The sequence below is a fragment of the Rhipicephalus sanguineus genome, chromosome 8, assembly GCF_013339695.2.
Source record: "Rhipicephalus sanguineus isolate Rsan-2018 chromosome 8, BIME_Rsan_1.4, whole genome shotgun sequence".
Taxonomy (NCBI): domain Eukaryota; kingdom Metazoa; phylum Arthropoda; class Arachnida; order Ixodida; family Ixodidae; genus Rhipicephalus; species Rhipicephalus sanguineus.
In genome coordinates, this window is record NC_051183.1 from 58,259,990 (window position 1) to 58,273,215 (window position 13,226).

The window sequence follows — 13,226 nt, forward strand, 5'->3', positions numbered from 1 at the left end:
AACGCTCCTTGACTTGAACGTGACTTGCCATCGCCTCAATGCAGTGAGTTTGAAACGCGTTTGTAGCGTTTCTGCTGCCTTGGCACAGCCTGAAAAGAGCGCGTTCTAAACGCGTTTATGCTGCATTGAAGGTGGTGGCAACATCCCTGAGGTGATTACGAACGCACGTAGGAAGCGTTCGTTGAAAGAGGCGCCCAGAAGGGAGACACTTGAGCGCGTCGATGTGTCCAGCAAGCGTTTCATTTTCTTGGTATCCCTGGCGGCTGGTGCCCTCAACACTCAGGCGTTCGATAAGTAAGGTCCCTAGATAAAACAAGTTTTCAAGGTAGCGACACCCTTCCTTTTCCTCCTCGCTTATTTGCCTGGAGCGCCCCCAAGAAGGGTCAAAGCGTGCATAAAAAAGAGAATGTTTGTGTTCAGTTATTATGGCGGATAGAAATATTTATAGCAAATGAAAAGTAAATGAGACGTAGGATAAAAGGTTACTTAGTTGCATATAAGCGGTACAACATAAGAAGAAGCGTGATGTGTGTTACCCAACTGGCAACGTTGTTATAGTTTTATATTTCACACCATTATCCATGGCGTCTCGCATCGTACGTCGTAGTTCGTCCCGGTTCGTCCAGTTCTCCGAATGTGTTTTGCTCGTGCATATGATGTGGCACAGTTAACGTGCTTCTTGCTGGATCCTGTGATCCTGACTGACCACAGGGCAGCACCTTGTTGTGACGTTGTGACGAGTGATCATAGCCGCTTGTGCGCACACAGGCAAAAGCCGTGGCCAGACTAGAACGAACGCTTGACTAGCAGCATTGCGATGACAGTTTTTTCTGGAAAAATACATCCATTTTCGCAATCATGATGCCAGGTAATCGTGGTGCATGTTTTATTATCTGGGTGACTACGGAAGAGACCGCGGCACCGCAATGCGGGTGCACGCAACTTAACGACAAGGGGGGTTCTACCAGTTTGGTGTCCCGAAGTGATGAACATTGCGACGATGTCGTCGCCCTACCATCAGCGGCAAGTACCAGAAACAGACTTAAAAAGCGTTGGCACAGCGTCGCGTTTGAGCCTGTTTACGCCGCGTTCAAGAGCAAGTGACTCGAACCGGTCTGGCATGAAATGTCCCTGAAAGTGCAGCCACTTCAGCTGTATTCAACTGTACGTGCATACGCACAAATATTTGTAACGAATTTCACGTACTAGACGCGCGTTGGACGCGCGTTCTGTAGCGTTTCAACAAAAGGCGACAAATAAACTCGCCTCGCAAAGCCGCGTCTACGGCGTTGCACGGAAGTCCTCGCGTCAAATGTTTTGTAGCCACACTTCACGGCGTACCCTATTCCGGATACCAAGAGGTATGTTGTAGAGGGAAAAACCGCCTTCTGTTTTGTTGCTGCAGCCGACAGCACAGTACTTGACATATTCAAAATTCACGGCGAAGCATGTTCGGCCGACTTGGCGTCAACTGGAACGCTCCTCTTCTACAGCTTGTCTTGGATACGATTTCGTCTTTCGTCGCGGCAAGAATCCGACTGGAACCATATGCACATGCGCACTCGTTTTGAACCTTTTGCTTTATAATAAATATCACCACCATCCACTAACAGCATCACGTGCAACGAATTCACCAATCACAGACGCAAATGATGGAGAAAAGGAGGGGCAGGCGCGAGAGTGAGGAGGAAGGCGCAAAGAGCAATGAGTGTCGCTACCTTGAAAACTTTTTTATCTAGGGACCTTATCGATAAGAGCTCCATCGCGCCCTCTGGTCAGTGACGGGTGCCTATACGGAATCATGAAATGCACTTAGGTTTGGATGATAACACAAGGCGTGATAATGCACTCGACAGTTTATTTGCGCGAGAAGAGAGTAAAGCGTTTGGTTACTCGCGTCATGTCTTTACTACAAGAATGAACCACACCTATAAATAAACGATGCGTGTGCAACAGACACGCTTCGCTTATCGGGGCGTTTGCGACTTCGGTTTGGCTGGACCAAGGGGGTATGACACAGCGATCTGGCTATGTAGTGGACACGCAGGATGTTCGCGTGTGAAAATTCTTCGATTGGATGGAACGTTAGTCAGCAGTTTTTAGCGAAATTCTTGCCGTTGCCATGAGCTGTTCGCAGTTGATGCGATGAAGACATGTATGAATTGCAACTTTTACAGCATATAGCAAATAATCGGTATGCTTCTAGAAGAATAGATTAGCCTTTACACTGCGTGCATGCATGCGCATGTGTGTGCGCGACCATGCGCGTGCTTGCGTGCGAGTGTGCGTGGGCGCGCATGATGATGATGATGATGATGATGATGATGATGTGTGTGTGTGTGTGTGTGTGTGTGTGTGTGTGTGTGTGTGTGTGTGTGTGTGTGTGTGTGTGTGTGTGTGTGTGTGTGTGTGTGTGTGAAATCTGTGAGTTATAAAAGCTTCGCTTAAAATGTGAGGACTGCGCGGAATACGCAGCCCATTCACAGCGTAAGCTGGAGGAGCATCTTAGAGCCCCTTGTAAACTCTCTCAGGGAGAGTACTGCAAGAGCAGTTGGCAAGTGCCCGTTACGCCATAATGCAGCATCACTTTGAGTAGAGGCGAAGCACCCACTATGCGTTTGTAAAGCAATGTGTGGCCGTAGGTGCTTACTTTGTTTATGTGGCGGCTGGTGTTGCTTATGATGAATAATGGCTGAGCCCTTCGTAATGGGTGGGCAGCTTTAAATCGGCATTCCCGAGGTGTGACACTTGCTGCGACTCTACGCTTCTGCTACGCATTATTACATCTGTTAACGCGACATGCAAGCACATGAATGCTCTGTACACTCGAGTGCGCAATTCTAGAGCCCACGGGAGCCAGTGTGAAAGTGCACTGCTGCGCCTCCTGAGGGCAGCATGGCTAGGCCGACAGTAAGCACAGCCCACGTGCGTCCTTTTCTATACGAGTTCCTTAATTAGCTTGCTTCAATCGCACTCACACCAGAATGCGACACACAGCGCATGGTTTGAATTCTGCTTTTGCTGTGGAATAGCCAAGCGATGATATTGTGATGAACATATTTCAGCTGTACAAACGGCGTATTTCAGTGCCCGGTTTCAGTCCATCATGCATCATCAATATACAGAACGAATAGCACCGCCGCTGCAGAATACACAAATATGCGTGGGAAATGATACAAGTTCTTAGTGCTGGTCTAATAAAAATGTTTGAAAGGATACTTGTGTAGCCGAGAGAGTCCCTCAAATCTTGTTCGTTGATTGGTGTACGGTGTTTAACGTCCCAAAGCTACTCAGGATACGAGGCACGCCGTAGTGGAGGTCTGCGGATAATTTCAACCATCTGGGATTCTTTAACCTGCACTGACATCGCACAGTAAACATCGCACCATAGGTCCTTTTGCTCGGCATATTCCAATGCGTTTCTCTGAAAAATCCTAGGAACACGGGGTATCGCTGTAGTCAACGTTTAGACAAGCGTTCTTGTCTTCTTCAAGGCAGTTTCTGCCTTGAGGAAGACAAGACCACTCGTCTAAACGTTGCTTCCCGTGACACCCCGTGGTCCTAGGATTTTTCATCTCTTTAAGCTTCGTTATTCCCCTCAACGTCTATGCAGATGCGCTGTGTACGTGGTGGCCAGGTTCTTTTAAGGCTGCTAATTGCAGCTTTTATTGCCTCCTCATCCTCGCAACCTAGTTGCAAATAAATTTGACCCAATTCATTTCAACTCCACGACATCTGCTGGCCTGTAGTATTCGTCACAGTCGAGCGTCACCTTTGAATAACTGCACAGCGGCTGCTATATTCCTGGGAGCTGCACAGTATGCTTTACATTCGACTTCCGTGTTCCCAGACTCCACAGCACGCGGGAGGTCCGTATGATATTGCACTGGATGCCGGGGGCTCATTCCACATCTCTTGATCTCATTTGTCCCTCTCGTCGTATACCTGCTTGCAGAGTGCCCTCTTCCGGATGCCCAGCATTCTTTCGCAGATGAGGCGGCTAGGGCAACCCTTGACATTTTTCTCTTTGTATGTCGTTGGGAATTCTCTCTACCGTAGTTCAGTGCCGTTGCGTGGGCAGTGCTCCTTATTCATTCTTTATTTTCATTACTAATAATATTAATGTTAGTTGTAGTGGTAGTAGCAGTAGTGTAACAAGGAATGTGTACTACAAAAGCAGGTCCCAAGGCACGTAAAATTCGTCAGCGATACTTCGTGTAGTACATGTATAAAACCCTAATAAATATTTTTATCCCTTATTTGAAACTTATTGTTGATTTCATAGCAACCTCAAATTATATGATTTATATTGCCACAGGCCGTGGTTTGATTGTTCATTGACTTTAAAGATTTGCAATAGCAACGAGAACTACAATATAGAGAGAAAAGGTTGCAGATACCTTCTCTCAAACCAAACCTTTCTACGAAGGGTCTCATCAGAATTGTCTCAAATGCTGCCCTTCTCTCAAACATGAGAGAAGACCATACCATAAGACGCGGTGGTTCTTTAGTCGAAAAAATTCCGGCAGGTCCCACGCAGTGCGGGAATTGACTTCGTGCGAATCAGTCCGGCAGTAGCAGCCTATGTAAGACTTCGCTTTGCACCAAGCGTTACGAGTTGTATCGACATATATGGGGTAAATTCAGTAGTCCGCACATCGTGGGCTTGCCAAGCACGTCGACAACACTGGCGCATAAAGGGTACCGCATGGTCCGACCTAACGTCGGCACTTAAGAGTGGAGATGTAAGTTCTATCGCAACGAAGTGCATGCTATGGTCCGATGACGTGCATATGATCAGCAGCGTTGGTCTGCATATTCGAGCAACATTTGACGATAACTTGCATAGTCAATACTTATTATCTTTTTATAAAACCGGATAGGCAACGCTGCAGACACAATTGGCATTGCCCCCAGATGACGCTTGTACAGGTTCTGCTTGATGAACTGGCGCGGCTCTGTGGTAGAATGCTTGACTGTCATGAAAAATATCTTGATTCGATTCCAGCCCGAAATGAGATTTTTATTATTTTCTTCCACTGGAATTTTTCGCTGACAGAAAACTCCGTCACGGCCGGCACTGGATTTTCTGCAAGATGGGCTCTCTAGAACTTTGGAGTTCGTTTTAATATTTACTGTGAATAACCTGTGGCGCATACCCGCATGCCACGGGCCGTGTTATACGGTTATGTGCCACAGGTTTATGGTGGAAAAGGTTCCATAAGTCTAAACTCAACAGCCTCATAAGGAAAATCTACAAACAAGCACTAGGTTTGCCTCAAAACGCCAGCACAGACCTCCTCCTTCAACTGGGCTTACACAATACGCTTGAGGAGCTTATCGAGGCACAACAAATCTCCCAATACGAGCGAAGCCAGGGCGCCTGATTCTCGAGAATCTCGGAATAAATTATCACACCCAGCACGGAGACAAACACGACATACCACGGACTATCCGCACTAAACTCACAGTTCCACCTATACCCAGAAACACGCACCCTGAACACAATGCGGGCAGACGCCTCAGTAGAGCCAGAGCCATGACCAAGATTTTTGGGCGCAGCCACGAAGCGGTCTTTGTCGATGCTGCACGCTATCGGGAACGTCACCGCTTCGTGGCTGCGGTTGTAGACCACACACAACAATGCAAAACAAGCGCATCAATTACCACAAGACACGTAGAAACGGCGGAGGAAGTCGCTATGGCATCGCGATGGCCATAGCCCACACGAACGCCTACTATATCATCAGCGACTCGCAAACGGCGGTGCGAAACTACGCAAGCGGCAGAATCTCCCCCGAGGCATTGCGGATCCTAAATACAGGCAAAATTCATGAGGCAGACAAATGCGTACAAATACTCTGGTTCCCTGCCCACACGCCCCTAGGTCACCAGGAGGTCAATCCAAATGAAGTGGCGCACAACGTGGCTCGAGGTCTCACGTTCCGGGCCGCGTTAGAAGAAACAGCCACCCGAATGGACTCTTCCGCGGCTGTATGGGAATGGGATGATCGGCTCCCTAGATTCTGTGACATCACTCAGCATTACCGAATTCAAAGGCGGGAGTACCCTCCGCCACACCCCAAGCGAAATCGGGCCCAGTCCGGTCAATGGCGGCAGCTACAAACACGAACATACACGAACCCCGTCATCATGCACCACATATATCCTGAATTATACGACGCGGACTTACAAGCTCAAACAGACGTTTATTAGCGTCTGCATGAGCCCAGAACGTCAAGATGGCTCCTTCGTTCCTGGGTAGAACGAGCGCGTGCACTCGCTGGCCCAAAACTCGTCTTCGTCTTCTTGAAGGCTGAACGCGGGAAATTCAACACATTCCCGGCCGCGCAGTGGTGTCGCGTCTTTATGGTCAGGCGCTTTCGGTGTTGTATTCTCCAAAAGTCCTCTGTACGCGTTCATGCTTCCGTTTCTTCGATATGGCCTTGAGGTGTATTCGTCAGCCTTCTACCTTTCGAGCTAATCCTTCACATGCCGGAGCTTCTCTCGCCATTTGGCCTGGAGAATGAGGTCGTCCTCTCCTGCCAGCTCGCGGATGTAGGCGAGCAGGTCCATAGAGCTCTCAGCACATGCTGCTTCGACAGTTTCAGCAGCAGGCGCCTGTTGCCAAAACGGTCCAGCGATGTCCTCACGTTCAGGTTTTATTTGCTGGGAAGGCAGTTCTGTATTCTTGGGTCCGATTCTTGCAGCGCTGGATGAAGTTGCGTCTTCTCGTGTGAGCAGTGAGGGACGCTCTTGAACTTGCTGGATGGCAGCACAGTCTTGCATGCGCAACCAATCATGTGTTCTTCCTGCCTGAGACAACTCCTTTAGACGATTCTCCAGGCTACCCATTTCTGTCTCTCTTCTCATCGTCTGCTGGTGCTCCACGACATGTCCTGGCTGTCTTTTTTGTTTCTCCAACTCATTATCGCATTGTTCCATGCCCAACTGCTGCATCTTGAGCAGCACAGGAAAAATCAGCGTGAGCTTCTCCTCCGACACACGCAGCCGCTTGCGCACCTCGTCCAACTCCTGGGTCAACTTCTGTATTTTGGACTCGTACTCCTTGGTCATGTGTGCCTGAGCAGCTTCTCTCACGACTTTCTCCAGATTATCTTCAATGTTCTCACGAAAAGTTTGCTTCTCAGAAAGCAAGCGTTGAAGCTCCTTCAGCTTGTTTTCATGGGCTCTGTGCTCCCGCTCACGAGCAGTCTGCTCCTCGCGCAACTTCAGTCGCAGCTCGGCCATCTCAGTTTTCATTGAAGTGGCCTGCTCGTTCACGTTTCTTAGAGCTTGAGCTTCATGCAGTGCGTAATCCTTCGCCTGGATGACTCGCTTTTGGCTAGCATGAAAGGCCGGCTCCAGGCTCTGACTTTTGCGTGTTGGAACACGCTCTCCGAGTCGGGTCTCATATCGCTGGAGTCTTCCTTTTTCCTTGCCGATGATTCCGCGGAATTCTTCTGCAGTGTCGAGTTGGGTGGTCATGTCCGTTAGTCGGGAGTGAAAAGTCTTTGATGATTTGGGGTCCGTGCTGCGTTGTGATGTCCACCCACGCTTTTTCACGGTAGTCAGCGTTTTTTCGTTTCCTCGTCTGGAAACTTCTCCGGTCATTTTGACGTCTTCCCGCTGCATTCGCCTTAGCTTATCTGGGTCGCACATAGTGGTTGCATGACGACCTTTGCAGCTCGAGCATGTGACTCTACGCCTGCAATCTCTTGCTCGGTGACCTTTACATGTGCATCGAAAGCACCGCATGTCGGCAGAAAGAAGTTTCTTCTTTTCTGGCAGCGATAAGTCCATGCTACATGAATCTGTCAAATGCTGCGTCGATTTACAGAAATTGCAGCTCGAGTTCGTTGCAGTTATAGCAACTTGACAGTGAATTACTGATGATGTTGGGACTGCACTGTGAAAGTGAGGACTCTCGTTGTCTTTAGGATGAGTCGCCTCGTCGTATCCTTTCTCTTCGTCAAAGTCACTCCTTTCGAGGCTCTCCACTTCAATAGAGACAAAGTGAAGAAGACGCTCTAGTTCCGTGTCATGCTGAACGTTGTTGGAGCTTTCAGGTTGTGTCGCGCAGGATCGATGATATGCCACGACGATGTCACGTGGCAATGCCCTCAGCAAAATGTCGCACAGCATCGATGAAAAGGACGACTTGCTGATGCCAAGCGCCTCCAGTCCCCGCGTGTTAATCAGCACATGGTCATATAACTTGCGCAGTTTGGCCACTTCGTTGGAAGAACGCTGATTTTCCCTGTGCTGCTCAAGATGCAGCAGTTGGGCATGGAACAATGCGATAATGAGTTGGAGAAACAAAAAAGACAGCCAGGACATGTCGTGGAGCACCAGCAGACGATGAGAAGAGAGACAGAAATGGGTAGCCTGGAGAATCGTCTAAAGGAGTTGTCTCAGGCAGGAAGAACGCACAGGAGTAAGCCTTCGAAGTCTTGAGAAATACTCCTGCTCCAAGCGCTTTTTGTCGCCGAAACGTCTTTTCAGGACGTCTAACGCGTCTTCGTAACATACTTCGGTGGTAGGAAGCCCCGCTATAGCTGCCGCTGCGTCTCCTTTCAAGAACAGCCTCAGGTAGTTAAATTTGTCGCTAGTTGAAAGATTGCCGTTCTGGTTGATGACCTGATCGAATTGCTCCCAGAACTCGCTCCACTTGCACAAGTCACCAGCGAAAGGGTTAATCGTAAGCTTCGGTAACTTGGCACCTGGCCTTTCAGAGGGTCCCATAGCCGCTGGCACGTCGCGAACTTCGATGTGCGGTGACACTGGAGATGTTTCGCTATGCTGGCGGCGTTTGCTTTGGAGCTCGGCTAAGATGCGGGTCGCGTTGTCCTCGTGTTCAATCACGGTAGCGTACTCCGCCTCAAATGTCTCGTCACTTATGTGGCTCTCCATCTCATCGTTAATCTTCTTCAGCTCCTCGTTGTTGCTCTTGAGCCTCTCATAAATCGAGTCGATGTGTCGCACTGTCGCGTCATCATTCTCAAGTACCGCACTTGCCTCTTTTATAAGCTTGGTGTTCTGGGCCCTTCGCTTGGTCCTCTTCATCTTGAGCTTGTCCATGGCGATCAGCTGATCTGTTGGCCTCCGTAGTTCGCGGCTGTTGTTCCAGTCGGTAGCCACCAGCGATGTCCCTTGACGGTAGCTCCCGGCTGTCGCCTCCCGGGTTTAACGGCACCAAATTTAAAATATGTGGCACAAATAAAAGCCGACGCGGACTTACAAGCTCAAACAGACGTTTATTAGCGTCTGCATGAGCCCAGAACGTCAAGATGGCTCCTTCGTTCCTGGGTAGAACGAGCGCGTGCACTCGCTGGCCCAAAACTCGTCTTCGTCTTCTTGAAGGCTGAACGCGGGAAATTCAACACCAGTATTGTAACATCAGAGCCATGCTTGATCACATCCTATGGGCATGTCCAGCATTAATCAGCAATACTAGGGTCGCGACCTCCAATGAAGGCCTTCGGGAGCGTTGGCGGACTACGCTGTTCAGTTCGGGCCTGGACAAGCAACTCTGGGCGACCCAGCAGGCCGAGGAAGCTGCCAGGAGACACGGTGTCTCCGTTAGCTCCTAGGTGGCAGCCCAGCCCAGCAATCTGCCGGAAATTAATAAAAGTCTTCTTCTTCTTCGTTACGCGGCAGGCAATTCATGCTCTTCATGCCATGACTCGCGAAACGTGTTCGCCATACACTCATGTCCTCCTATGCCAATTTTAGTACATACCTTTACCGAGTAAAGGAGACGACTACAAGAGTGCCCAGACGTAGGTTACTAGATAGATAGATAGATAGATAGATAGATAGATAGATAGATAGATAGATAGATAGATAGATAGATAGATAGATAGATAGATAGATAGATAGATAGATAGATAGATAGATAGATAGATAGATAGACAGACAGACAGACAGACAGACAGACAGACAGACAGACAGACAGACAGACAGACAGATAGATAGATAGATAGATAGATAGATAGATAGATAGATAGATAGATAGATAGATAGATAGATAGATAGATAGATAGATAGATAGATAGATAGATAGATAGATAGATAGATAGATAGATAGATAGATAGATAGATAGATAGATAGATAGATAGATAGAAAAGTTAGAACTGCCTTTGGTTCGCTAAAAAATGCTTCGCATTTAATAACTTACGAATGGTAAAAGTAAACACCGCAACTTCAATAATCTGCGGCAGTGGTAACAGAGATGTATCTATGATGGCATATTCACGAGAAATAAAGAATTGGAAAACAAAAAGTTCTCGTCATACATAATGTTAAGTCAACATTATTTCTGTGATCCTGTCGTCAGATAGCCACGAAGTCGAAACGATGATCTGATCACGTGATGTATGACCATGGAAAATTTGATAAGAAAGGCGTAGTCATGCAACATTGCCCCCTTTCAGAATGAACGTTTCTCTAAATACATCTTTTTTTCTTTGACTACACATGAAGCGCTCTTTTAAAGACCTATTCCTTATCCTTGTATCATCTTCATCATCATTTTATGCCTATTTTCATGTACGCTGCAGGAAGAGGGACTCTCCCAATGGTCCCTGTACCTGACACTTGGACATGCTTCTCGGTTTCACAACGGAAGCCTTGTTTCCTTACCCAGTGATATTTCAAAGTGATTTTTTTAGGGTTGCCGCATTACGCTAACAGTTCAACGCAAATGCCTTAGTACCACTCTCCAGCCGAACTGTCTGCACTGTTTGCTTGACATTTCACTCCTGAGCCTGAAATACAGCACTCGGTACAGAGCCTGCTTCAAAACTGTACTCTTCCAACGGCGCTCTTTCACTCGTATGTGATTAGTGTGAAGCTACAGAGGAAATGGGATGTCGCCACCAGATAACGTTTGGGATTTCACTTCGACTTCGCAAACACTGCAATGGCGTGCACATCACTTAAAAGTACACTTGTAGATAAAAATAGATGTCACCTGTAAATTGTAAGTAAGCCTTTATTTGAGACAACACTGTCAACACTGAAAAGGTGGATGGAAGCTTCATATCTCGTTGTTCCAGTAAAGCGCAGTAGATTACATTACAGCGTTTGCATCATTTTTATGCGATTACTATGCCTTACGATGGTCACTGTCAAATAGACAGCGTAGCGAAAACTGTTTATTTACACTGTCTAAGCAGGTCAAGGCTGCAGCCCCTTGGTACCACTCTTCGATGACATGCGTAGAATCCGTTATCTAAGAATGCCAAGCGTTACTGCGGTTGTCACTTGCTGTGACCATGAGCGAACAATGCCAGAAACCCCTGCGGTGTTTCAAAGCGCTGGGATTGCGTATCGACAGCATACGAAAAATGTGTGGATTCGCGTATACGTTGCAACGTACGCAACTAGTTCATCCCACGTAGCGTCGAGAGTACAGTTTGGACACCAAAGTGAACGCGTACAGTAGTTCCCTGGTTAGTAGGCTTCGTGCGCTGAACAAGAACAGGTAGGAAATCCGCATCGCAATACACTTGAAACTTTTGAAAGCTAGCGAAGATAAGAGACAGCCGAAGTACATGGCGCGAGAATAAGTAGGATGATGAAAACCGCGACAGGAAATGAGCAATCGCTATTAGGATGAAAGCCTTCGACGCCTCATCAAGTGCGATATTTGACCATCGGCGTCAACAGGTGATGTCATCACAACGTGATAACATCATCTTATGACGTAATCATGACTCCACAGATCGCCAAAATTCGTGACGTCATTTATGTGATGAGTGATGACATTGTCCCTCAGTCGAAGGTGGGCCACTCACGGAAGCAGTGCAAAACCAGGTGAGTTGCGGAAAGCTTGGCATGCCTCCGATCTTGGGGGCAGTGCAAAACCCCGTTAGGTGCCGAAACCTTTCGGAGGGGGGCAGCGAGGAGAGGCGAAAAAGTACATCGATTGAGAATAACACAAAAAAAACGGCTTTCGCCTTCGAGTCGCCTTAGGCGAGGCATAAGAGATCCTTTCTTGAACGTCTGAGGCTAAACTTCTAAAGAGTTAGTTTGGGGGGAGGGGGGGGGGCAGGAAGGCAAGCGCATCCTTGCGGTTTTCCACGTGTCCTTTCGTAACTCACGCCTGTACCTATGACAAACCATTATTATCGCCTCTAGACTCTACTCATCCTTCAATTGGGGGATGGGCACGTGCCTGTTTCCCGCACCGACTTGAACGACAGCCGAATGAAGCAAAGACGATAGGGGTTAGGGCCGAAGCGACGCGCTACCCGGAAGCTTCTACTCCGGCACCGTGAAGCTGCGGGTGGAAGGAAGGTAAACAGGAAGTGGGGATTGGAAGGAAGTACAGGATGCACCACGCGCCAGTAAAGGGTGACAACAGGTCGATAAGTCAATGGGAAACGATGCGGACGTCGAGACAGAGGAAAGAAGCGGGCTCCGAGACGGTAACAATAGGCGGCTTACTAGAACGTGACAGCCGTGTAGATCAGTGACATGGGGGCTGTGCTACGAAAGGTTAAAGCGGCCCGCCCTGTTCAAGCTGACAGTTCTTCCTGCGGACAGAAAGTCGGGAACACGAATAGGGGCGCTCGGAACAGCAGCTCGAAATTTAAGGAAACATGGAGAACAAACAAAGATACACACAACATAGGCGCTTATCTGCAACTTGGTCGTTTAATGATGTCCAGGTTATATTTAACTGATACAATGACAAGACACGCATTTTATTTTGCACATCATGCCTCCTAATTGTTTTTAAATGCGAAGCATTTCTTAGCGAACCTCTGGCACTTTGAGCGTTTCTATCTACGTGCCTATCTATCTATCTATCTATCTATCTAGCCGCCTACGTCTGGGTGCTCTCACGAGCGCCTCCTTAACTTGGTGTAGACCAAAATTTACATGGGAGAGTAAGAGGATTTGACGAATATGACTGCCGGGTTATGACATGAATAACGTTAAAATCCTGTCGCGTACGTCGTCAAACCCTTTCCGCTAGACACGTGTGGCACATACCCGTTTACCACGGGCCGCGGTGTACGGGTATGCGCCACAGGTGATTGACAGTTTATATCTACCCAGGAACGGCGAGAACAGACATTGGTAACTTAAATGCTAGAGCGTTATGGAAAACCAACATCGGCAGCGTTGACTCAACGAATGGAAAGAATGAAAATTAGGATCCCAGCAGGAATCGAACCCAAGCTTTCTGCGTGGCAATCAGGTATTCTACCAC

General features: G+C 48.1%; 1 protein-coding gene across 1 annotated transcript; it reads right to left on the reverse strand.

Moving 5' to 3' along the window:
• Window positions 1-6,480: 6,480 nt before the first annotated feature.
• On the reverse strand, window positions 6,481-9,081 carry LOC119403243 (paramyosin-like). Its single transcript, XM_037670189.1, has 2 exons — window positions 8,685-9,081; window positions 6,481-7,463 (listed from the first exon to the last, which is right to left on the reverse strand). Exons 1-2 carry the CDS (start codon window positions 9,079-9,081, stop codon window positions 6,481-6,483), a joined length of 1,380 nt encoding a protein of 459 aa, XP_037526117.1.
• Between the last annotated feature and the right edge of the window lie 4,145 nt (window positions 9,082-13,226).

Bases quoted from the DNA above. Each gene is read 5' to 3' on its own strand.
- LOC119403243 (XM_037670189.1), bottom strand. From the start codon at position 9,081: ATGGACAAGCTCAAGATGAAGAGGACCAAGCGAAGGGCCCAGAACACC. The intron at 7,464-8,684 runs GTGACTTGTGCA...TCGACACTGCAG, and splicing joins TACGATTAACCCTTTCGCTG to AAGAATTCCGCGGAATCATC.